At 34.6% G+C, this 25,991-nt stretch overlaps 3 protein-coding genes across 6 annotated transcripts in view; 1 reads left to right on the top strand and 2 right to left on the bottom strand.

The window, feature by feature from the left end:
- Positions 1 to 14,311, bottom strand: part of ACC (acetyl-CoA carboxylase) — a 53,577-nt gene extending 39,266 nt beyond the window's left edge. Inside the window, exons 1-5 of the mRNA XM_077436956.1 lie at positions 13,955 to 14,311; positions 3,499 to 3,674; positions 3,350 to 3,403; positions 2,598 to 2,791; positions 2,309 to 2,505 (exon numbers count right to left, since the gene is read on the bottom strand). Of these exons, the coding sequence (XP_077293082.1) occupies positions 2,309 to 2,505; positions 2,598 to 2,791; positions 3,350 to 3,398 (440 nt within the window). The 5' untranslated portion in view covers positions 3,399 to 3,403; positions 3,499 to 3,674; positions 13,955 to 14,311. The remainder of the gene's footprint in view (positions 1 to 2,308; positions 2,506 to 2,597; positions 2,792 to 3,349; positions 3,404 to 3,498; positions 3,675 to 13,954) is intronic.
- Positions 11,043 to 18,516, top strand: LOC143916101 (prenylated Rab acceptor protein 1). 3 transcript variants are annotated; one of them, XM_077437012.1, is made up of 7 exons: positions 11,043 to 11,199; positions 16,401 to 16,530; positions 16,609 to 16,720; positions 16,793 to 16,896; positions 16,973 to 17,057; positions 17,123 to 17,231; positions 17,306 to 18,244. In XM_077437012.1, exons 2-7 carry the CDS (start codon positions 16,454 to 16,456, stop codon positions 17,407 to 17,409), a joined length of 591 nt encoding a protein of 196 aa, XP_077293138.1. In that variant the 5' UTR covers positions 11,043 to 11,199; positions 16,401 to 16,453; the 3' UTR covers positions 17,410 to 18,244. The 3 variants fall into 3 exon arrangements, with proteins under 3 accessions (XP_077293138.1, XP_077293135.1, XP_077293137.1); XM_077437009.1 differs by lacking the exon at positions 11,043 to 11,199 and adding an exon at positions 16,100 to 16,214; XM_077437011.1 differs by lacking the exon at positions 11,043 to 11,199 and adding an exon at positions 16,132 to 16,233 and having other exon boundaries at positions 17,306 to 18,516.
- Positions 18,517 to 20,015: 1,499 nt separating this feature from the next.
- On the bottom strand, positions 20,016 to 22,750 carry LOC143916095 (uncharacterized). Of its 2 annotated transcripts, XR_013260942.1 has the most exons (3): positions 22,675 to 22,750; positions 21,142 to 22,359; positions 20,016 to 20,140 (listed from the first exon to the last, which is right to left on the bottom strand). XR_013260942.1 is itself a non-coding variant. In XM_077437001.1 (2 exons), exon 2 carries the CDS (start codon positions 22,324 to 22,326, stop codon positions 21,400 to 21,402), a length of 927 nt encoding a protein of 308 aa, XP_077293127.1. In that variant the 5' UTR covers positions 22,327 to 22,359; positions 22,675 to 22,750; the 3' UTR covers positions 20,411 to 21,399. The 2 variants fall into 2 exon arrangements, 1 of the variants encoding a protein (XP_077293127.1); XM_077437001.1 differs by lacking the exon at positions 20,016 to 20,140 and having other exon boundaries at positions 20,411 to 22,359.
- Positions 22,751 to 25,991: the final 3,241 nt, after the last annotated feature.

The following is a 25,991-nucleotide window of genomic DNA, read 5'->3' as shown; positions in this document are numbered from 1 at the left end:
CTAAGGTAAATGAATATGTATATATGTATGTATAAACAATTGAATCGTCTATTATAGATGAATTTTTAGCTTGAGTAAAACCGCGTACATGTTTAAAGCCTTCAAAAGATCAATTAGATCTGATACATTCCATCTTGGATAAACTTTTCGATATTGTATATGGCACTCCGGCCTCCAACGAAATTGTAAGAATTATAATTCCTCATCATACTTCTAGATGACAACTTAAAGAAAGCTGGAGAGTATAGGTTAATTTTTATTCATTATTTTGTCTGCAATGTATACACATACTTTTATATAATTAAAATATCCCACATTGAAAACTATAGAACTGCTGATACCAATTTTGTATTTTATGTTAAAATTTCAAGTATAATACATACGAATATATAAATTCCTATTTAAAATATAGTGAAAATATTTAGAAACTGAGGACAATCATTATTAACCAGCAGAATAGACTAGTGGTTAGCATATAATGCTTTGAACAAAGTGGTCACGGGTTCAAATCCCACTGGTTTCTGCTGGCCAGACCTTGGATTTGTGACTCCAGGTCGATCGTTTCCTATCAGAGTTTGCCAATTTATCTGATTTTCATTGAAACGGTCCAACAGATTGGCAACCTTTTCCATTTTCACACAAATCTAGAGTTTTCAGCAATCTCGAATTTCTATGAATTGTATAAAATGGTGTAAAATTTACAAATTTGACCATAAATGTCTCTGTGAATGCTAATTGATATGTATTTACTGAATTTAAAAAAAATGGTCCAAATGTACAAATTTGACCATAGATGTCTTTGTGAATGTTAATTAATATATATATTTACTTTGTATAGTAATACTTGTATCAAATGTACAATGTTTCTGGCCAGGAAGGTGCATTGGGGTTGACTGTTAGGCCTTCCTGGTATAAATTAGAAAATAAATAAATAATTATTTATTTATACTGATTGATATGATAACCAAATAATTGCAATTTGTGACACCAAATGTTTCAAATTGAAAAACGCTAATTCGACATATTCTTTCTATGGCGGTCCTCGAGCGGCTACACAGCTCATTGCAATTTCTGTATATATACAGCTTTCTGTATGTATATAGCATCAAATATGAGCCATAATTGGCTTTTTTCGAATTCTTGAGAAATCAGTATATCTACCTAAAGGTAAGAAGGTTAACTGATTCAGTCAGACGGATACGCAATTCAGAAACAACGTGTGAACTTAGCTTCTCTTTTGGCGCTTCTCTCTCTTAAGTCATAACAATTATTAATAATTAATAAAAAATATTTTTTAAGTGACACCACCCCTAGCAATGCCACTGCATAATTGTAATGTAATAAACATTTACTTGATCAACTTAAAATATACACCTTTTTAAACTAGTATAATAGATCAATTGAAAGCTAGCAGATATGCCCGGCGTAGCCCAAGTCAAAAATACTAGTCGCCAATTATATATTATACTAAAAAGTCATTTTCAGTATATAAATAAATCATGAAGATCATAGAGAATACATTGGTTTATATCACACTAGTGGTTTTACCCGGCTTCGCTCAGTATTTTTAATATAAAACGCTTAATTAAACATGGCTTATCTAATAGTAAACATTTGATTAAATTTATTTGAATAGTTTTATTTTATTTGAATATTCATTTATTTTTTTATTAAATTGAACGTCACGGATTCTACGAACTAAGCAAACATACATAAAAAGTCTCTTTCAAAATTATATATTATATATCATATAATAAGTTGGGTTTAAAATTAAGTAAGTTTTATAATATTATACATATATATGGCCTTACATCCTATTCTCACACAAGGCTATGAGATTTAAATGTTTGAAATTTTATTTTGATAACTTATGACTGCTTTTGTTGAAAAAAAAGCAATATTACAAGCGTAAAATTTATTATAAAATATTTACATACAAATTTTGTATTCGTATAATACAATCAATCCAATTATGTACAATTTAATCACAAATAAAACTAAAATAAATTAAATACAATAATAAAAAAGCCGTTGAATATTGCTTTTGATTCGTAATCCACTAAAATGTTTACTAAACATCATTGGTGATAATCGGCTTATAACAACAACTTTACATATTTCCCAATGTCACCTTGCAATAAACGTTATCTTCACTACGTAAATATCTCCCAACAACATATTCCATAACATTTTAAATATCATATTATTCGGATTACGATAATCATATTACTGGTTTTTGATATACTTTCTTTCATTTTTTTATTATCGGCATGCTCACAAACTGAAATTAAAAAGCATGTGTACTTGCCTCAAACGCCTCCGCTTTTCAGCCAGCTGAATCATTTGAGCCTGGGTCAGATTGCTGTTGCTTCCAGTGGACGGCACTCTATTCAGCGTATCCCCAGCTTCAGCGGCGATCTCTTCCTCGGTCACCGGAAAGGAATCCTGCTCCTCGGCCACCTCATCGCTCCCGCCGAGCGTAAAATTCGCCTTGTGCTCCATTGGCTGAAGAATTAAAACACAATTTTTCATAAACATTCCCTCATACATAGTAGATGTTCACAATAAAAGTTGAATTTTTAAACAATAATAAGAACCTGTTCTTCAGACTCGACCGATTCGATTTTTTCAAAGTTATCGCTTTCACTGGAAGAACAACGCGGTTGCGTTTCCTCTTCCATATCTTCGATATCGCCGTCGGATGAGCTGAATTCAGATTCAGCCAGATAGAATTTATCCCGTTCTGCTTCCGTGTCCGACTCCTCGCCTTTCGATTCAAAAAATCCTATGCCTTCAATAGAAAAAATTGAACTAACTGTATTATAAAAGTATTACAAAAGAAATACGGACCCAACTAAAATCAAATTATCGAATTAACCGACGCCACAAAAGAACATTGTACTAACAAGGAAGTAAAAAAAAAGAGCACGACAATGGTACGACACCTAATTGCACAATAAAAGCGAATCTTATCTTAAAAACTATACGAACATGCGTTTTTTAATCATTTCAGCATGCAAACAAGCATCTATTTAATCAATATTTGCAAATTATTCTATCACTTCACACATATGGAATATTAGCACGGTACAAACTATATAATATTTGAACTTGTATGTATAAACGATCAGCTGTTACACTTGTAATCTGATCAATATCTTACTACACAGGTGATTTTGAACCAGTCATATTGTAAATAGTCCATACAGGTATGATAACTTACTAATACGACGATAACATTTGAGGTAAAAAATATTGAGTTGAAGACTTTTGCCTTATCATTCATTGGAATTGATCAAAATTAAGGTGCAATATTAAAAAAAAAAGTATATTCGCAAATCGTACTTACGCTTGAGTAAGACGAGCCAATTCAATATTTTCGATGCTATTTGTCCCATACAATCTGACAAAAATAAAAACATACGTTAATTTTCATAAATTGTGATCTCGGTGAAATGATTAATTGCGATTATGGCCGGTTTTAACGGAACAACTCACTGAATTGCCAATGGAAATGGTATAGATCAAGTTTAGGTCATTGCAAAGGATGGAACGAATGTGATAGTCTTCGGCACTCGGTCAAGTTCTTGACTGGTTGACCACCGACGTGCTACTGAACTGTTATCGAATGGGTAACGCTCTTAGGGTCAGATCATATGCATGTGGCATCAAAGCTGATAAATAAAAACAAAAAAAAAATACAATAAAAATTCGTTCATCTTATACATTACGAAATATGAACATTTAATACAGTGATTCCTTGAAAAAAGGTCTATCACCTTTTCGTTAAATTTTTCATTGCTCATGATCATTTTTTTACGTTATCTATGTACCTAGTTTTCAATTAACAGGATAGACAAAGCCGTCAATCTTTCCTGAACAATCAATATGAGCCGTCAATCGTTTCTTATATATGTCTGTATTCTTTATATTGACAAAAAACACCGTTCTGGCTCAGCGGTAGTCATTGGAGTTGTAAGCAGAATTTGAATTAGTTTTGTTATTTCCTCAAGAACTTTGCATAAATTGTTTGCAGAAATAAATTTTAACAATGTTAATAAATCATTAAGAAAGCTGGACCCCAGCGCCTTGTACATACAAACGTATTAGACTTCTCCCTTACTCAATTATGGCACTAGAGAAATTATTTTTTAATATGCTATTGTTATCCACCATAGGTATGTTTCAATTTTTTTTATTTTTTAAATTAGGTATAATTAGGGTCAGGCCCGGCCCGAGGGTATATCCTAGGGATATATCCGAGGGATTTTAATCCTAGGAGTTTGAATTTTGTTCCTAATGAATTAATTTTTATGTCAGAACTATTTAATATGAGTCAATTGAACTCAATAACTAATTGTAATGATTTATGTGTTTGTGTATATGCATGTATAATGTTTGTATGTATATGGATGTATGTGTATGTGTATATGTATACGTATGTATATGTGAATATATATATATGTGTAGGTGTATGTGTATGTATATGTATATTTTTATATTTATGTATGTATGTATGTGTATTTGTGTATACGTGGAAGTATTTGTGTATATATGGATGGTGTACATATATGTTTATATAATTGTCTTTGGCCAGGAAGGCGCATTGGGTTTACCTGTTAGGCCTTCTTGGTGTAAATTAAATAAAAAAATAAATAAAATAAAATATGGCGCCCCTAGGCAGACAGATTTTAGCGCCCCCCCCCCCCCCTCTTTAAATTTAAAAACAAAAACTTCATGAAAGGTCTAGGAAAGTTTATGTTGAAGAAAAATATATAAAGAAAAAAAATAAATTTAAAATTTTTATTCAAAATCGGCACGTTTTATGTATAAAAATGAATAAAATAAAATAAAATACGGATAACTATGAATAAATTCGATAATGAAGACATTAATTTATATTTAACAATGAATTGAAGAATTTTATGGAGTGATATTTCTTCTTTCGAATATGATTGGTTAAGATATTTAATTTCGTGAAGCAAATCCATCCCTGATATATATGTTTCAGCGGTATTTTATATAAAATACAATTCCAAATCACTATTTGTACCGACGACAGTTTGCTGTTTTACAAGTTTTATTCGTGAGTCGTTGATATTTGACAGTCAACTTCCTGCGTTCCTCGTAAATTATAATATTTTGCAATCAGTATTGTTACTTCGAGTAGAAAAATTAAGTTATATATAATATAGAATGTTTTATTAGTTCAAATAAAGCCAAATTATTATTTTTTATTATTTCAATTTAATAATCAAAAAAAGAAATATGGGGGGCGCCTTTCAGCCATACATACATATATACGTTTTCTTTTCTGTTAAAAGTAAAGTGAGAGCAATAAATGCAAATTTGTATAAAATTCCAAAATACGAAGCGTTGTTTTGAACTTGTGACCCACCAGGTCAATGTTTATGAACATCAAACAAGCGATTTATGGGAACGTTGACTGATCTCATTTTCTTATGACCATGATTTGGTAACCCTAGTTTAATACGTGTAATTAATACTTAAGTATTTAGATTTATTTTAAAATGAAACACATTCAAATTGACCTTTACCACGTGCAGATAAAATGTAAATAAAATTTCTTTAAAAAAACAAAAAAAAAAACAAATTATACATACATATTGCACATGTTATTCCATAGTGACGATTGCGTGATAATTTCATGAACATTACATTTGAGGTGTTTACCGAATTATTTTATTGAATCTAAAAATGTTGATTGGTTCAGAAATTTTCATATATAGGATTCATACATCGTATGAATTACATATCTATAGATTATAATAGCACATTAACCCTTTTGAAAGCAGGTATAAAAATTGTAGCTAATCCAAACAAACCCTAGATAACTACCGCTGAAGATTTCGAGTTTTGTAAAGGTGTGTTTAGACTCTCTAATATATCTTGCAACAATATAAAATAACCAAAAGAAGTCTATTAATGAATGTATTTTTCCAAAACTAGTTCCATCTTCTTCATTGTTGTTAAAATGTAATGCTCACAATCTAAATGCCAAGCCACAATCTAAAATACTCATCAGTTAGGGATTTCCATCGAGAAATTCTGCTATGGTTATAAATTCAGAAATTCCGGTGTAAACCAGTCTTTATAACAACATTGACACGGATTACACGACCCATGTTCAATGCATTTCTTCTTCAATGCTACCTGGAAAGGCTTAGCGGGTAGTATTTTTGTTTACTTTGTACATGCTCAAAATACAACGCCTGTCGGCGTATTTCAGGCTCATGGACTTGTTGGCAAAACGCCGATCGGCGTCGGTCAGCATTCAAAGGGTTAATTAAACTTTTTGGATACCAAATGATGAATTGAATCATTAATTAGATCCAAAATAATGTAAATGTTGCTATAAATCGATTTTAAAGCTTACAAACATCCTAAAGTATATAAAAGAATGAGTATTAAATAATCTTATAATTCTAATAAAATCAAAACACTTTCTCAGTAAGTCGTATGAATTATTCGTAGGTCATAAATACGAATATACATAAATTAAAGTCACTATGTGCGACCTTTTAGAATTTATATGTGTATATATTACGATTTGCATACAATCCGTTACACCAGAATAGCATCCGAAATTCAAGTCAAAGTTTGAGAATCAGCAGACAAATTTATCATTGTCGTATACATAATTCAATCTATAGATGTGAAAATCATCAGACAAGTAATCCAACCTTGAACGGTGGTTTAAGGAGCTATCAAATGGCATTTAGGTATGTATGTATATTATATTCCAAACAAGGAACAGCAGTGTAATCCACAGAATTCGTAATTTAATTAGCTATGCGATAAGCGTTAAATCAGCGTATGTTGACCCTGACCGTTTGATCAACGAGCACTTTGACACCTGGGCAAGTCGTAAAGGCAGGTCATCTCCAATGATATTGTATAACGATAGCGAACATTATTAAGTTCAATAACAACGGAAGTATATTTAATATACATACATGGTTGAATATTTTGTAAATTTCGTTCGAGTGTTATACACAGAGTGATGCCAGTTTGAGCTTCACACTGAACAAGTTTTAGATTTAGATTATTCACATTGTAAATGATTTTATTTCATAGTGCAATTTATAGATTTAAGGTCTGACCGCACTATACGTCAAACGAACGATCCGACACTTCACAACAGTGTGCGACAATATTAGGTAAACCGCACATGAACGACAGCGATGCGACACTACGCAGTACATTTACCAGCAGCATAGCTCGGTCGTTAAGCTTCTGCTTAGCGTCGAGAGACGCCGGGTTCGATCCCATGAGCTGACCTCGATTGAAAAGAATTATATTATTAGAGTATATCTGTAGTCCTGCTGGTCAGACCTGGATATTTGTGTTTCCAGGTCGATCGTTTCCTATCAGAGTTTGCCAATTTTCTCTGATTTTATTGTTGAAACGGTTCCCGGTAAAATTGGCTAAATATCATTGATGTATAATACACATAGATGGGCCCTGACGTGTGATTTTGGTCGGAGATCTTGTCTTCACTAACTGAGGGGTGCGGGGGGTTTAACTAGCGGGGAAGTTGGGTTTTTTTTCCCTACGACGCAGCGGTACCTACCTACCTACTAAGAGAAACTGTGCATGCGCCATGTATTTTGCATGCGCCAAAAGGGAGACCAGTATAAGACGTGAGGGCGGATCTAGTGTATTATACATCAATGCTAAATATCATTCCTACCTACTATGTCACCAATATTTGAGATTGATTAATGTACAATAAAATTTATGTACAATTCATAGATGTCTCGTTAATTTGCGAGTATTTCAGTGTCTCGTAATTCAGCGACTTGTATAATAAGAAAAAACAACGCTGCAATGTTTGTAATTGGCCAGGAAGGCGCATTGGGGTTACCTGTAAGGCCTTCCTGGTATATATCTAAAATAAATAAATATTAAATTATGTCAATCATTCGTTCGGTACCTCGGAGCAAGATCGACGAAACGGATGCTATTATATGTATTGTCTTTGATATGCGAGGAAGAAGAAAAATCGAGAAAACCCAAAAGATTATGGCTACATGCTATTTCAAAGTCACGGCATGAAGAAGGAGAATAATTGTCGCAAGGCAACCCCCACTCAACGACGCTTGCGTCACGTCGCGAACGACACCTTGCGTCAAAGTTGGTCGAAAAGTCAACTTTGACGCAAGGTGTCGTTCTACGTCATGCGACTGTCGCACAGTGCGTTATGTCTCATACAAAAAATATTTGGTCGCGTACTGTTGTGAAGTGTCGGATCGTTCGGTTGTCGCATAGTGCGGTCAGACCTTTAATTAGTACACAGAATGCTTAGAATAGTGTTTGTGTTTATGCGATTAAATCAAAAATTCCTTATGCAAAATAAAAAGCAGTAGTGACGCAAATGACAATTAACACTCAGCAAATACTGGCAGGTTATCAGATAGACGTTAAATAAACATCGTGTGTAAAGCGAAAATATATACAATGTCAAGTTAAATGGTAGTACTATCGATCTTAGTAATGATTCAAACGAAGAAACTTGATAAAAGATGGATAATAAATGATAAAAGTTGTTGTGGTGATTTTGAAATTGAATTTATATAATAGTTAAAAGTGTTATCTGGAAACTCAGATTAAATAAGAAATGAGGTGGGGAAATGTATTATTTTAGTGTATTTTGGAAACGGATATCTCCCCCCCCTCTTCCTTTTTACTTTTTAAAATATAACAGTATAATATTCCAAGACAACCATATTTTTACTAGCCGCTTCTTAGTTCACTTTCGATTTTATTTTAAGACGAAACAGTTCTTAAACCCCTTTACTGCTGACGTCTTTTCTGTTGAAAGCCCGCCACGCTGAAAATTTCGCCAATTGTAACCAATCCAAACTTACCCTAAATAACTACCGCCGAGGATTTCAAGTTTTGTAAAGGTGTGCTTAGACTCTCTAATATATCTTGTAATAATATAAAATAAACAAAAGAAGTCTATTAATGGATGTATTTTTCCAAAACTTTATTTTCATCTTCTTCATTGTTGTTAAAATGTAATGCTCACAATCTAAAATACTCGGCAGTTAGGGAAATTCTGCTGTGGTTATAAATTCAGAACTTCCGGTGTAAACCAGTCTTTACAAACGTTGACAAATGAATGACATGGATTACACGACCCATGTTCAATGCTAATGAAAGGCTTAACGGGTAGTATTCTTGTTTACTTTGTACATGCTCAAAATACAACGCCTATCGGCGTTTTTCAGGCCCATGAACTTGGCGAAATACTGATCGACGTTGGTCAGCATTCAAAGGGTTAAGTCTATGTTAATGATCTTTATAATCAAAACTGATTTTGTCTTTCTAAGAAGGTATTTTTAGCCTGAGATGCTTCGTCTGACAATACTTATTTTCCCCTTTATTATTAAACATACATTATGTACTGCCACGTGGCTAGAAGAATGAACGAAAGAAGTGCTAGAGTGGTACCCGAAAGAATGCAAAAGGGTAAAAGTGAAATCGCAGGGAAGAAGGGTAGACGAAATTAGAAAAATATGTGGGGTGTGATGGATGAGAGCCCAAAACAGAGTGGAGGCGTTTTGGAGAGGCCTTCATCCAACAGTGGATGGCGAATGGCATTGGATGGCGAAGCGAAACTTGACATTTAGAATAAATACATTGTTGAATCAAAATAGACGACTTGTAAATCGAAAGAAATAATCTGATAAAATAATCATTTTCATAAATAGCAATAAAAACGAGAGTTGTTTACGTCGATGGCAAAAGACAGTTCATATTACAAAGCAACTAAAAATGCTTGCATATTATATAAATATAAATTATGAAATTTATTTTTAAAAAATAGCACAGATTAAAGGTCAATAAATTAAGTTACATTAGATAAAAAGCTATTTATTAAAGCATCAACATTATTTTTTTCATCGTGGATTTTATTTGAAAAAAAAAACAAAAGCAACGATTCAATTATTTATTTAAATATTCATCTACACATTGTACATATATTCGATTTGTTTTTCAATTGTATTATTTTTATGGTAATAATTCTTTTAATTATTCATATATTTGTTTATATACCAGATAGGCATTGCATTATCCTTCCTATCGTCTGAAATAGACGTTTAAAAAATGAAACTAATTATTTGGTTAGTTTAAAATACCAAAAATGGTCAGTAAGAAAAAAAAATTATCAGTAAATTAACCAGAGACTTAACTGAACATGGAGCAAGGGGGTTGAAAACGGAGAGGGGGGAGATTACTAAAAGAATATTGCCAAGTGGCAAAATTCATCAGGATTTTTTATGCTAGGAGCCATAATGCGACATGGCAACACTGACGATTTTCTGGCTGTCAAAATGAAATGATCATTTTTAAATGATATTACTGATCATCTTATGATTATCATCGATCGTTTCATTTTATTATCTGATCATATTGGTTTATTAACTGATTATTTAGTTTACTAACTGAGTACATATATGACAACTGATCACAGCCAGAGAAATGTTATAATAATAGAAGTGGCTTTAGGCGTTATATTGTTGTCAAGTGACGATTGTCCACAGACATTCCTAAATAATTTTAGCATCAGTCGTATTTGATGCTTGGTGCTCGACGTATGTATGTCCGATGAAAACTTCTCTGAGCAAGGGCAACGGGCAAGTGCATCGTTAAAAATTGCACGGTGCATTCAAGAATACACAATAAACAACATGGGATACATTTTTATAAGTAAATTGATCATTCAAGTAACATATTATTCAATTGACATCGTATATGAAAGCGTCATGGCGACAGCTACCTAGCATACGCATACGCGTACAATATTGCGTAGTTATGGAAAGGGTACGCGTGTTATTGAAACAAGAAATGTATTCGAAAGGGCGCTTCTATTATTATAACATTTCTCAGATCTCAGTATCCTGATTATTTAGAAATATTTACCGACAATTTAGTTCATTTTGTTGATCAAAAGTTGAATAAATTACTGATCAATTAAATGCACGCCTTTAGATAAATTTGATTTCCGCATCAGTACCGAAAGCGAAATTGATGACGCGCACAATAGCGCTCGCCAAATACGCACTGGCAAGTTACGTCGCAGTTTGAAAACGGGTTGTCGACCGCTGCACGTGCGAGCGAGACTTTCGAACCCGCTAGAATTCAATTTAAGAATACAATACAATACAAGTAAGTGCGATTTAGATAAACGCCATTCTGAAAGCGTTCGATATTGCGGTCTACGGCCAAAAACAGCGCACCCGCAACCTGAAAGCGACCGAAGACGGCCATCATCTGAAAGGTTCACGGCTCATGAATGAAGAGACAAGTGTGTGAATGTGCGAGCGAGAGAGCGATAGAGCGATCACACTAGAGAGAGTGAACAAGCGAGGGAAGCGCTCTGATTGGTCGACGACCGATCGGGTGATGCCGCTAAACAGCTGGTGTGGTGCAAAACACGCAAACACCAACCCAATATTACCGAACATTTATTTTTTCGATTCCACTTAAATTCATTTGTTTCAATTCCATTTTTTTTACAAGTTTTTTTTATGTTGTATATACATACGTGCTCGTCTCGGATCACTGTGGTGTGGTATACATATTTCAAGAAAATATACTTTTTTTTATGATACAACCGGTTATGAAAATTACGCACGTGGAAAAAGCGGGCATATAAAAGGATGCGATTTACATCGAGTACATTGAGAAAAATTAAAACTAATTATATAAAAAACCTAATAAAGGAATCACCAATTCTCTCCGTAAACTTTGATCATGAGTAAAGAGCGGACCCAGAGCGCGCTATTCATTGTTCACATGTTGTAAATGTATTGTTAAAGGTTTGCCGAACCTTTTTTACAAAGCATTTACAATAATGGAACAATAGACGGCGCGCTTCCGGTCCTACCTCTAATCATGAGTATGGCAAAGTGCTCAATATGCCATAGTGAGAGGGGGGCGAAAAGGGAAAAAACATTGATGTATAATACACTAATGGGCCCAGACGTGTTATTTTGGTCGGAGATCTTGTCGTCACTAACTGAGGGGTGCGGGGGGTTTAACTACCGGGGAAGTTGGGTTTTTTTCCCTACGACGCAGCGGTACCTACCTACCTACTAAGAGAAACTGTGCATGCGCCATGTATTTTGCATGCGCCAAAAGGGAGACAAGTATAAGACGTGAGGGCGGATCTAGTATATTCTAGATCTATGGGAAAAAACAATCAGAACAGTGTGGACGATAGACGTCCCCGTAAACGAAGATGCAGTATTTTCAAACGTTTCTATTACGATTATTTTCACCATGTTATTATTATGTTGATGACCAAACCGAGCAAAATGGCAAAGTTTGAAAACGATCGGATAAGAACCCAAACTTCGTCACACGACAAAATCGATTCTGAACTAAGAAGAGGTTAGTAAAATTGTATCTTAAAAAAAATGTTTGTGCATTAAAAGTATGCATTATTTTCGGTGCATTAACAATCTCATATTGTGCATCGAATAAAATATTTTGGCATTATAAAGAGACTGATATATTGAATACACAAAATCTAATATCATTTATTAGTTAAAAAGCCTATCTTTCAAATAAAAGGTAAAATTAATCCACTCATTGTATTATGCATTATATTAAGAATTATATCCGAACATTTGGGTTGCTATGCGAATTTTGTTGACATTGCCTATAACTGTAGCAAGTGGTGAACGTAGTTTTTCGAAACTTAAATTAATTAAAACTTATCCCTGGTCTACGGTGTCACAAAATAGACTTTCCAATTTGGGAACTCAGTCTATTTAAAATGATATAAAATGATCGCTGAAAATCTTGATTTTTCAGTTTTAATTTAAGACTTTGCCGAAAAAATGACTCGGAAAGTTCACTTACGAAATATAATTTTATTTATTTTTAACTCTCCAATGGGGTTAAGAGGTTAACAGGTTTCTGGAAATTTTAAATTTTGAATAAAGGGATTTCGGAACGTCTTGGAAACCCACTGGATGACAGCATTGCATACGCAATGTATAATATCTAAACTGCTAAGTTTAGTTTTTAAGCCCTATGTTGAAACGTCATTTAGACATCGTTCATTCACATTTGAAAACACGGTATTTTATGTGCGGAATTTTCGTAACCGGTTTTATCCGTTGCATATTTTTATTTTTATTTTTTTACATATATATGTACCAGGAAGGCATTACAGGTAAATCCCAATGCGCCTCCCTGGCTAATTACAAATACAAATGCAGCATTTTTATTACAAGTCGTTGAATTACGAGACACTGAAAAACTCGCAAATTAACGAGACATCTATTAATTGTACATCAATCATACTTCAAATAGTGGTGACATAGTAGGTAGGAAGGATTTTTAGCCAACTTTTTTCCCGGGAACCGTTTCAACAATGAAATCAGAGAAAATTGGCAAACTCTGATAGGAAACGATCAACCTGGAGTCACAAATCCAGGTCTGACCAACATCATACTCTGAAAAATTCATTTTCATTCGAGGCCCGGGCCCAGTGATCGAACCCGGCGCCTTCTCGTCGCTAAGCAGAAGCTTAACGACCGAGCTATGCTGCTGGTTAATACGACTGATTATGGTTTTTGACCACTATGTACATACTTAGATATATGTAACTAAAACAATACACAGAAAAATATGCAAATTACTATTAGTTAGTAACGTGCAGGACCACCAACTGGGACAAAAAAAGTTATCAGTAATGTCACAGAACTTCTATTTTCTAATATATGCGGGTTAACAGGTTAACCGCATTTCATTCCGCATCACAATAACATATGAAAATAGATTCAAAGTGCAATCGAAAATAAAGCAGCACGTAACAAAACAATCACCTGCCATACCCAATCCAAACCGAATTGAATGTTTTCGTAATATAATGTATTAATAATACAAAACAAATCCCCATAACACTTACCTATGCGATCGCGAGACGCACTTCAGGCCATTTCAACAGGTGTATCGAGAGGTGCGATTGTCGAAATTTGGCGATAGCGCGATCTCCCAATCGCGAATGTTTATTCTATTCCGCGTCGACGAGATAAACGGTATTGACAGACGACGTAAACATAACCTCAAGCGGCGAGGATCGAACGGGCGATTTGAAGGAGCGCCGACGACCGAAACGGCCGGGGTCGCGATTTCGCGATCCGGAGGCGAGTTATGCGGCCATTTAGCGATGCAAAGTGAACGGGAACGAGAACGGGAACACTTTACCACTCGACGAGTCGCCGGCATAAACGTCAAACGCGCGCCCATTGATTGGATCAGGTGCTGCGAACAATTGGCGCGCGACTACACACACTCGCCATTCTCGCCATGGCTTACATTCCACTTTTCATTTTTTTTACATACCTCTTCTGGTTCGGTGATTACTGGTCACAAAGTCACTAAAATCAATATAACGGAACATCTGGCAGCCGAAAAGTCCATCATACTAACAATAACTATCATACTAACGAGAACTTGAGTGCCGAATATTGTGTATTCGCGATTTTCATGGCAAAAATTGTCTTTGTGACCACCGCAATGTGACGAATAGTCTAATTACCACCGCTTCTTACTTTGCTTTATTGGAATTTCAAGCCGACATAGAACTCAGGGGGGCTTACAACGTTAAGCCTAATAAGCCGATTCATTTTATTTTCGAAATACGAATATACCTTCTATATTGGTGACCGTCACCGCATCGAAAGGTCGAAAATCGAAAATGTTCGCTTACCATGAATACATAGCGGGGGTTTACGTGACGAGACAGAATGTTAAATGACAGAAAACGCAAATATCGGAAGGCAAAGATCGAAAATCGAAAGATCTTAAGTCGAAAGATCAAAAAAAAAAAAATGGTGCATGGTAAACGGTACATCCTCACTTAATTTGCGCGAGCAGGACACAACAGGAACAAGAGGAACATGCTTTTCCTCCCGTATTCTGCGCGCGCACATTAATACGGGAGGACATTAATAATTTCAGCGCATGCCACTGACTTGTTATTTTAATTCACGGTTATTTTAATTTAATTTAATATTATTTTAATAGCTGACAATTTTAATTTTAACTGTTGACGTGGCTGTTATATATTTTTATTATTGTATGAATATTTAATGTCATGTACTTATTTTTTTCTTATGTAATTCATGTATTTTTTCTTCTATTTTTTTCTGTTCTTAATCTGTTTAACACTGTTTAGCACACATTAAAATAAATAAATAAAAAAAAAATAATATGTGTTTTACACCACATACATATAGTAAACTACCATACACACGAAAGTTGCCAATGAATTTAATTTGCTTTTGATATGAAATTTAACACAAAATAAATCGGAGCCAATTAAAAATAAATAATAAGGGGTGTCAACATAAAATGATTGACTTTTATCGATCGCAACAGCTTAAGTTAAATTCAATATATCGAATTATGAGGGTGAAACGAATAAAATGACGGTATTCTTACAAAGACGACTGTGTAAATGACGAGCAAGAAATAAGTGAAGTAGTAGCCACCAAGATGATAGAATCAGTCGCTATTCACAGGATGGCCATCCAAACTTAACCATGTCATAAAACCTCTACAGAACTATTGTTTTGACGAACGAGTGACAGTTACAAATGTAAATAGTGTTATAAAACAATTAACGATAATAACATAAATTATATTACATATTACATACTATTAAAATAAGAAATGGTAAAAGTTTTAACTTACAATTTCATTGGAAAATTCAAACACTATGTATGTATTTTTGTTATGTAATTTTAGCACTGAAAGTGTATCGATTTCATTAAACTAGTCACTATTATTGCACAGAGTGATATGACTTTCTCTTTCAAAATTTCATTCGTACTGTACTTCGTATTTCACAACGTAAACTATATTAAATTTAGTTTTCGCATATTTTACGACCGCTTACCATAAATTTTAATTTCGATTGTATTCAAATGATTCAATTGAGAATCGAAAACATCAAAGTTCGACGACGAAACTAATGAAAAGGTCATATTTTTCGTGATAACGTCGTCAACCATTGGATTTATAACTATTTATTTAAAAATGCAACGACGATAAAAAAAAGTTTTGACGTGTTAACTATTTACAGTTGGCGCTACTGACTGTCAATGTAATTTGTATGACGTGTGTTGTGACCCACTCTTCTATTTTTGTTTCGCATTGAATTGGTAATTTACATTATTATATGTAAGATAAATCAACATTTTATTTTGTATTATTATTTTATACATCGATATTGATATTTTGTGAAGGATTTGCTTTTAATGATCATTTCCAAAATTACTCATCAATGCATGAGTCAAGTATTAGTAAGCTTATATATAATCTTTTATTTTTATTTATAACACATAAAGGCGAACTGATACTACTGCTAAACATACGAACATTCACTTTCTAAGCATCCAAAATGGCAGAGCCAGTATCGGTCGAAATAGCCGGTGAAATGGAAGCCCCAAAATCATCACCAAAGAAAGGATTCCTCAAGTATTTTATAATAATCATCTATCATACGTATTACCATTCTTATTTCCTTGTAATTTAATCCGTGTCTTTTTTTTTTAGTATCAGTCAATTTAGTAGTTACATGTCGCCTGCTTCTCTCTCGGCATTAGTGACTGCTCAGAAGCAAAGTGTCAGACCATGGCTTCTATTCGTACAGACTTCCAATTTTAAGGTAGTATTTAATCGTCTATTTCATATCAGATGGTATTTTAGACACATTAATTATATACGTTTTATAATTCAGATACCGACAACTCTTCCCAGACTCAGCAAACGACTTATCAGAAATATTGAATATTTCCGAGCGAATTATCTGTTTGTCTTTATCGCACTGTTTGCCTATTGCTTGTCAGTATGCTCGCTCTATTTTATACAATTTGTTAAATGTAATGGTTGCTTTATTGATTTTTCATGTAATTTTCAGAATAACATCACCTTTTCTATTATTGGCGATTTGTGCAAGTCTTATAATCTGTTACAAATTCCGAGCGAATCCTATGAAGTGGAAGGTATACAATCAATTTTACTTAAATATAAATAATTGTAATTGTAATTAATATTACTGCAATTTTAGATTGGATCTTATGAACTCACGCCGAACCATCAGTATGCGTTGGTTTGTTTGTTGTGTCTTCCGATATTCTTCTGGGCTGGTGCAGGATCTGCGCTTTTTTGGGTCTTAGGTGAATTTCGTACACGTATATGCATTACTGTAAATTCAAATTAGAATAGTTATTCGATAACGTTCGTTTTTCAGGCGCTTCGATAACTGTTATTAGCATGCATGCTGCATTTTACAATATTGACGCTATCGTCACCGAAGACTCTGATGACCAGTTCCAACTGCTCGAAGAAGTATGATGTTCGGCCAACGGTGCAATTCTACCGACTTAATTTCATATTAACCAAACGATGATGATGATAACTGTTGATATTGAGTTTTACTGTACATATTTAATTTAACTATATCCAAATATTTCATTATTGTGTGATATTATGTCAATTACATGTAAAATTAGATTTCTCTTTCCTTTTGTTTGCACTAAATATTATATTTTTAAATTTCAAATGAGGCAAATAATCTTAGTGAATTAGTATTTTAAGACAATTTAACTTTTGACATATTAAATTATTACTAAATATTTAGTCTAAAATATGCTTAACATGTGATGCTTCGGTTAGATTACATTAAAAAATTCTGTAGTTCAAAATTTTAAACTGAAGTAAAAAAAAAAAATAGAAAAACATTAATATTATTATAATATACTATGCTGGCAATACTCGTAGTTTTCAAGCTTTCATTTGTAAAGTAATAAATATTTGAATATCAACTTAATTATTCAGTTTGTACAATATTTTGATTTGTACAGATTTTTATTAGTACATGTCGCAATATTTGAACCAATTTGACTCTTCTGATCGTTTGCCGAAATATAGCGGTTAGCTCTAATTAATGTAAGCTAATGTCTTCGGAATAACGCTTGAGGAATTAAATTGTTAAGAAAAATCATTAGAATCGACTGTCAGATCGATGTGATGACAGCTGGCTGTCAGTTGCGCCTGCTCGCCACCCCTACGTAACTTCACAGATTATATAGTTGGAACAGTTTAACAGTTACTTTGTCCACACTATCTAATAGATATTATTGCCTCTCGAATATTTATGTATTTAAAAAAAATAAATCCTTAAACACGGAGTTATCAGAATTTTTGATATAAAATTTGATATGTAATATTTTAATAAAATGATTGTATTATTATATTTTTATACTCTAGTAATCAATATATATATATATATATTATAAATTACTTATAAGTGACTTAATGTTCAAAAGTGAAACTTTGCATTTACACATGTATTATATTATAGTAGAAATCTCACTCGTCGAATATTACGTAATCAATGTTTTGACATAAATTTTTTGTATTATCTTTTATGTTATTTATTACAAATTTTATATTCTGTTCAATATTCAATACAAATTTTTTTTAATTTTGGATTTTAAACCAATACAATTTTGATTTTTTTTCCAACACAAACCCACCCCACCTATATATATGTATATTAGCTAAAGCTTATGGATACTTTTAAGTTATTAGTATATTAGAATGTTAGTTCTAATTTTATTTTTCTTTATGTATCTACATAATTATTATGTACTAGTGTTGTACCCGATGAAATATCATCGCATGGGTGTTGGCATATTAAGTTATTAAATAAAAAATAAAAAATTAAAAGAAATGTGTTGATCCTGTGTTCAATCTGCACGCGGTCCGATTTTTTTCAAACACCTTTTAAATATTTTTAATTTAATATTTATATTTAACTGGCTGAACCCGGCATGCATTGCAATGCTAGAATAAGGCATGCAATTCCCGTTCCCGTTTCAAGTGATGGTTGGAGCTCTGCTAACGTCTCTTCAACGCCGTGTCGTCATAAACCAACTGGTAACATGGTTATCAACGAACACATTTCCTTGACTACATAATGGCGCTTCAAACTTTCGCGTCGGTAAAATCGTAATTACGAATATTATTATTAAGAGGTATTTTCCCGTTTTTTTTTCCACAGTAAGCTTCCCGGACATGCATACAACAAATCCTGAAAGTTCCATCGTAATCGGTTGAGTAGTTTAAGAGCCTGTAAGAGACAGACAGACAAACAGACATTCAATTTTATATATATAGATTGTTTAATACGAAAAAATAGGTAATAACTACCTACTTACCTACATGTAAACAATATAAAACACCAATAGAAAAATTAATTAGTTAAATAAATTTTTAATAGATGGCGGTAAATTCTCTGCCAAGCGGAAACATTAGTAGCGATCAGTATATATATAGAAGTTTTTTTTTTGCTATTGTATTTGTATATACGTTTCGGCAGTGGTTTAGCTGTGATGTACATGCATATGTATGGCGAATCGAAACGATTATTATAGTATGGCGAGCGTTATCTTACACATACGGAATAGCGATATTATACATATAAATGGGTGACCGGAAAAATGCACTCTCGAGACATCCAAACTTTCAAAGATGCTCAAGGAGAACTAACGCAATAGAATTCCATAAAAAAGCGTCAAGGGGTAGTTGTATGTTATCCGAGGCTGCTAACCTTTTCTTGTGAAATTCTATTGCGTACGTACTTTTTGAGCGCCTTTAAAAATTAGGACTTCTCGAAACTGCGCTACTATTCAGTGCAATTTAGTGCATCTTTCCGGGAACCATATATGTATATGTTATGATATGATGCACATATAATATTGTAGCGTATGCTAAAAGGAGCCGCCGGTTAAGTGCAATCGGATTAGGCCGAGGCACATCCCTGACACTGTGTGACCGTTATAATTGATTTCGAGGATTATCTCCAGACTAAGTGCAAGTAGGCTAAACAATGGCCACCAAATTGGCACCCGGTCCCTTCTCAGAAGTGACAGCAATAGCGTGAGACTGAGTCTCGTCTAAACAATAGGGAAGTAACCGGACGTCGAAGATGCTCTGAGCGACCTGTCCTTTATAAGGAGGTACTTAGACCATATCAAGACATTCTGGACGGAGCACTGGCAGTGCGTGTATCTCTTTAACCCTTTGGCTGCTACGAGGTTTTTCAATGTCCAAGCGAAAAATGCTAACATTTGTAATTACTTTATAAAAAAATAAATATAATATATTTTTTTACATACTTACTTCGCCGAACGCGCGTAATTTTTGTAATACTTTATATACATTTTTAAGAAGCAGTTGTGGACTCGCGCTCTCTCTTTCTGTCTTGCATTTACATGCGTGCGTGCGAAAAAGATACCTACATATATACCTAATAAGTTTTGACGATTGTTTTCCGACGCATTATTTTTTTCAATAATCTATTTTTAGACATCGATGTATCTTTATAACATGCGATACATTTGAAACAGGTAGCGGTCTTTCTCTCTTTCTTTCTTGGTTTTAATTGTGTACGTGTGAGCGAGACACATAAGGATGCGAAGTTTCAAATAATCAAATAATTTTTCAACATGTATCATAAACATTTTGTATGCATTTCAGTTGCATTTGATTGATTGCACGAATTCGTGACGTCTCGTGACCTACATATATAATTGAAAGCGGATTTCTATTGTTTTTTGTTACTATTCCATTTATTTTAACTCTGCAAAATGATAACGGACAGTGAAAGTGACGAAAGCGAAATAATAGCTCCTCACCGAGGAACTCGACAAATCAGCAGCTCTACTGATTCTGAAAATGAATTTATCGACAATAATCAATTCCCAAGTAATAACTCCTTATATGACTTTGACAACGAACCCGAAATTGACATTGATAATGAACCCGAAATTGACTTTGATGATGGACCCGAAATTGAAGAGCTTTTATTTAAAAAAATGATAAATATTTATAAAGCTTGATTGAAAAATAAATATAAATACGTATATAAAAAAAAAATGTTTCGTGCCACTGATGCGCTGGCGGCTCACAGAAAGTATTGAAATACGGCAATTAATGACGACAACAACGATCGTCGTCGCAATCTTCGCCGATTTCAAAACAACGATTTATCGTTGTTGTAGCAGTCAAAGGGTTAATCACCAATAAATGCTGTGAAACGACTTTGGCCTTTTCCTTGGATCCTCCACCCACCCCTATGCAACAATATATATGTACATAGATATTTTTAATACTGTGTAGTTGATTGTTTATAAATAAATATTCTGTGGAAGAAAAGCACCAGTTCACGACTATGAAACAAATAGTGATTTATTAATCATAATTCTAATCACAATCAGTAACATAAAGAATGACTAGGAACATGTGACAGTACAAATGTGTGTATGTACGTAGCAGCAATCAACACAGCTTGGGTTTGTTGTGAGTTTTGAAATGTCCGATGAGGTGTCCACTCTGTTTAAACCGCATACCGCACTGCTGGCACTCGTACTTGCGTTCTCCGGTGTGGACGGCCATGTGGCTCTTGAGCTGGCCGCTCTGGATGAACTCTTTGTAGCAAACCTTGCACTTGTAATTCTTCTCCCCCGTGTGTGTCTTCAGGTGGTTCTTCATGTGTATGTTCTGGGTGAACTTCCTGTCGCAAACGGGACACGTGAACTTCTTCACGCCCAAGTGTATCCTCACGTGGTTGATCAGGTGTCCTCTTTGCCGGAAGGTTTTCCGGCACGCGGCACACGTGTAGTTCTTCTCGCCCGTGTGCACCGACAGGTGATTCTTCAGATGGTCCAAGAACGCAAACGACTTCTGGCAAATGTTGCATACGTATTTCTTCTTGATGAAGTGGGTCCGTTTCACGTGGTTCTTCAACAGGTAGGCTTGCTCGAAGTCTTTGCCGCACACGCCGCAGAACGAGACGTTGGCCTCTATGTGGTCGTCCAGGTGATTGATCAGCTGTTGTTCCGAGGCGAATGTTATTTTGCACAAAACACAATCGTAAGCACTTTCGTCCGTCTCCAGCAGAGCGATGTTTTCGAACCTATTGTTGGGTTGTGCAGTGTTCGTCGTCCTCGTTTCCCATTTCCTCGACGATGCCTTTTTGTCGCGCTCGTAGTCGTGGTCGGGCAGAGCTTCGGAATTGTCCGAGTAGTCGTTTTCAGACCCTAAATACACTTTTAGCTCTAGGCTTACGTCCGATTCACACTTTATACTATCTGAGTTTTTATACATTTTTAAAGAATCACTTTTGGAATAATTGGAACACATTAAAATACTATTTTCGTCTGCCGTTTCTATTACTATTTCGTTCTGTATGTCGTCGACTTCCATTGCTTTCACTGTGGTATTCTCATTCAAGGTGTACTGTAATTGAAAAAATAAATTAAATTAAATGGAAATTACACTATTGTATGAGTACTTTTTAAATCACGAAATGTATGAAAACGAATGACAGAATGAAATGACTCTTTATATAACCTTCATACAAAGACAAAAGTATAATAAACTTATTTTCAATTAGTACAATGTGTTATTGGGAAAATGCGGTTATAGAAAAATATTTATTTTACATTTTCCTTTAGAAATAAAAAAAATGATAAATATATTCAAATTTTCCACAGGAAGGTAATAATCTTGAACAATACACGAAAGAAAAAAAGATAAAACCAAATCACGAACAATTGGCAGTGAAGCAGTAAAGTTTGACAGCTATGATGTCAATCAGAGCTACCAATGCAGACAACTGACAGCCAGTGCTACCAATGTAACCGTTAATTCTACCACATCACTATTTTTTTATGTATAGAATCTGATAAACGGAAAAGGTCTGTTTATACTTAACAGCACTGCACGGCTTCAGCACTGCACCACTCTGTTTCAAATATGTCATTTTATTACATTTCTATTCATATCTACCTACACGTCGCGGTCACGTCACGTTCACAGCAATTTGGCCGAGTGCAAGGCAAAATCGGCTTACTTATACATTAGACTGCAGCGGTTTCTAAGCTGGGAGGCGCGGACTATTGCCAGGGGAGGCGCCAAAACTTTTTAATAAAAAAATAATTTTCATACCATAATATCTACAAATAAATTGTAGGAATCTCGTCACCGCAAGCGAAACATCTATTGCGACGGAGAATACATTTCTCACGCTCAACCATTGACGTCATCTCGAGTCTAAAAACTAAATCGAGTGGAACGACACCACATATTCGAGAATATTCCACCCCAACAAATCAATCAGAACGACGCGAAGTCAAAGAACACCTGCACCCATTAAAGTGCACAAATAACAACTACATTGTAACCCATTGAACAAACATCCAGACTGACTGGAACAAAGGACGATAAAAACTAAATCGAGTGGAACGACGCCACATATTCGAGAATATTCCACCCCAACAAATCAAGCAGAACGACGCGAAGTCAAAGAACACCTGCATCCATTAAAGTGCACAAATAACAACTACATTGTAACCCATTGAACAAACATCCAGACCCACTGGAACAAAGGATGATAAAAACTAAATCGAGTGGAACGACGCCACATATTCGAGAATATTCTGCCCTAAACCACATTCCTCGCATAACTTGCACGCGTAAACACCACCTGCGGTTCTCAGAATCAATCGCCAGTAAAGTCACGTGGACCCCCCAAAAACAATATAAAAGGAGATCCAACCCAGACAACTTCAGTCAACACACAGCAGCAGACCAGTCAACAGGCAGCAGCCACCATGACAGCAGTCGACATCCATCATCTGACCAGCTACCACTACACTACCCTACAATGGAAGAACGCTTGCAACTCAGCCGGATCCAGAGCAACGACACATTGCAGATCCAGCGGCCATCACGACACCAAGTCAACAGCCAATAGCCGCTTCGAGAAAACTTCCTCAAATATTCTAATACACTTGTACAATATTTAGGCAAACAATAAAACAACTTAAAACAAGCACAACAGTGTTTCGTTAGGCTGGGATACGGTCAACACTTCCTACCCCGCCTACAAAATAAAACTTCATATCGTAGCTTAACAGTAAAAATTCAATGCATGGATGTTTATTTTTATTTTTCTTTCATTTTTATATACACATTTAATTAGCAACCTTTCTCGAAGAAAACCAACATGAAGAGACGTGAACTTGCCTATTTGGTTGAAATTTTTGGAAAATTGAGCGGTGTAAATAAAGCAATGCAGGGATCACAAATACATCCACTTGTTCAAAAAGACAAAGTAAAAGCTTTCATTAAAAAGTTGAAGTTATGGAAATCAAATTTACAAAAGAATGAGTTGGATATGTTTTCACTTTCCAAAGATTTCTTGTCCACAGCCAATATTGAAGCAAGTAAAAATCTTTTTATTGACCACTTGGATGGTTTAGTGTTGCATTTTTTCAATTATTTCAAAAACCTTGATTTCTAAAAAATTTTGTGGATACAGAATCCATTTAACTACAACGAAGAAGACGAATTCAAGCTGACAACCGTCGAAAAAGAAAAATTGATAGAATTATCATGCGATAGCTCACTAAAACAAAAGTTTCAAAATTAAACCAAAATTAAATTTTGGATGAATCTTAGTGGATAGTATGAATCTTTGTATTGCAAAACAATGCAAGTGCTTCTACCGTTTGTAACGTCTTATTTATTCGAAATGGGCTTTTCGGCACTAGCCGCAATGAAAACCAAATATCGAGCCAGGTTAATAGTCGAAAAGGAGTTACGAGTGGCACTCTCCATATTGCCCCCCAAGATTTGATAAACTTTGTGCCAATAAACAACAACATCCTTCGCACTAAATTTTGATGTGTTAGACGTAGTTTAATTAGTAATTTAATATAAAAATAAATATAGGTGTTCGTATAAATTTATGTTATAGCAAAACCTTTTTATTATTCTGTCTATTGTAGTGTTCAGTATTTTTATTTTAAATAAAGGTTTATTATTTAAAACGTGTCTATATTATTATATCTATTAAAAAATAAAAGGTAGGGAGGCGCGGAAAAAAAATGTTTTTTGGGAGGCGTAGTAGCATAAAGTTTGGAAGCCGCTACATTAGAGGCCATGACGATAAGCACAATATTGCTTACGTCGTATTGTCGAGTACTTGCAATATGAATGCATACACGTGCATTCGTAGCTACGCGTCAGAATACAAGTCAGCAAAAATGTTTCGGCTTTTATCGAACGAAAAATTATGCAAAATCGCGTTCTTGTTGAAAGAAGAAGCTCAAGAAGGCAATAAAAAAGCACGGAGGCGTTTTGATGTGCATCCCATGTTAAAAAATAGAAAAACCGAAGGAGAGTTTTGGACACTGTATAAGGAGCTTGTGGATGATGGACAAATTTTTTTTAAATATTTCCGTAAAAAATTTAAATATTTGCGCCAAAACCATGTCAAAAGATTGAACAGCTGTCACTATCGATAATTGGTCCAAAACAGCAAAGTGGCAGACTCATGGCACGTAATTCGCGTGTATATTTCCACGATGGCCAAAAAAGCGGATACGATACGTTGACGGATATTGCTGTAAGGTATGAACAGGAAATGTCGGGTACTGCTGTAAGCCTGCCGTAGCGTAAACGTGACGGTTGGTATGAATATACCCATACTAAATGTACCAAATAATACTTTTCGTACGGCCGGATACCTGCTGAAGTCGGTACGTGCTGACTAGGTATGAACAGACCTTTATTCAGCAAAAAACGATGTCGCGCATGTCACTAAAATCTCGATCACGGAACATCTGGCACTCAAGCTCTCGTTAGTACAATATTTTGCGTTGACAAATTTCGATTGATGGAGTTTTTGGGTACCGGATGTTCCGTGATCGAGATCCCTTTTTGCGGAATAATCACCGAGCCCTTCTATATGCATGTCGAATCGGATCTACCTCACGGCACCGAAAGTGAAAAGGTCGAAAATTGAAAGATAAAAAAAAAAGGGTGCATGGTAAACGGTACTATGTATATCTCTTTTTGTCATG

This window comes from Arctopsyche grandis, chromosome 8 (genome assembly GCF_051622035.1).
Source record: "Arctopsyche grandis isolate Sample6627 chromosome 8, ASM5162203v2, whole genome shotgun sequence".
NCBI lineage: Eukaryota > Metazoa > Arthropoda > Insecta > Trichoptera > Hydropsychidae > Arctopsyche > Arctopsyche grandis.
This window is presented reverse-complemented; position numbering and strand designations above follow the sequence as displayed.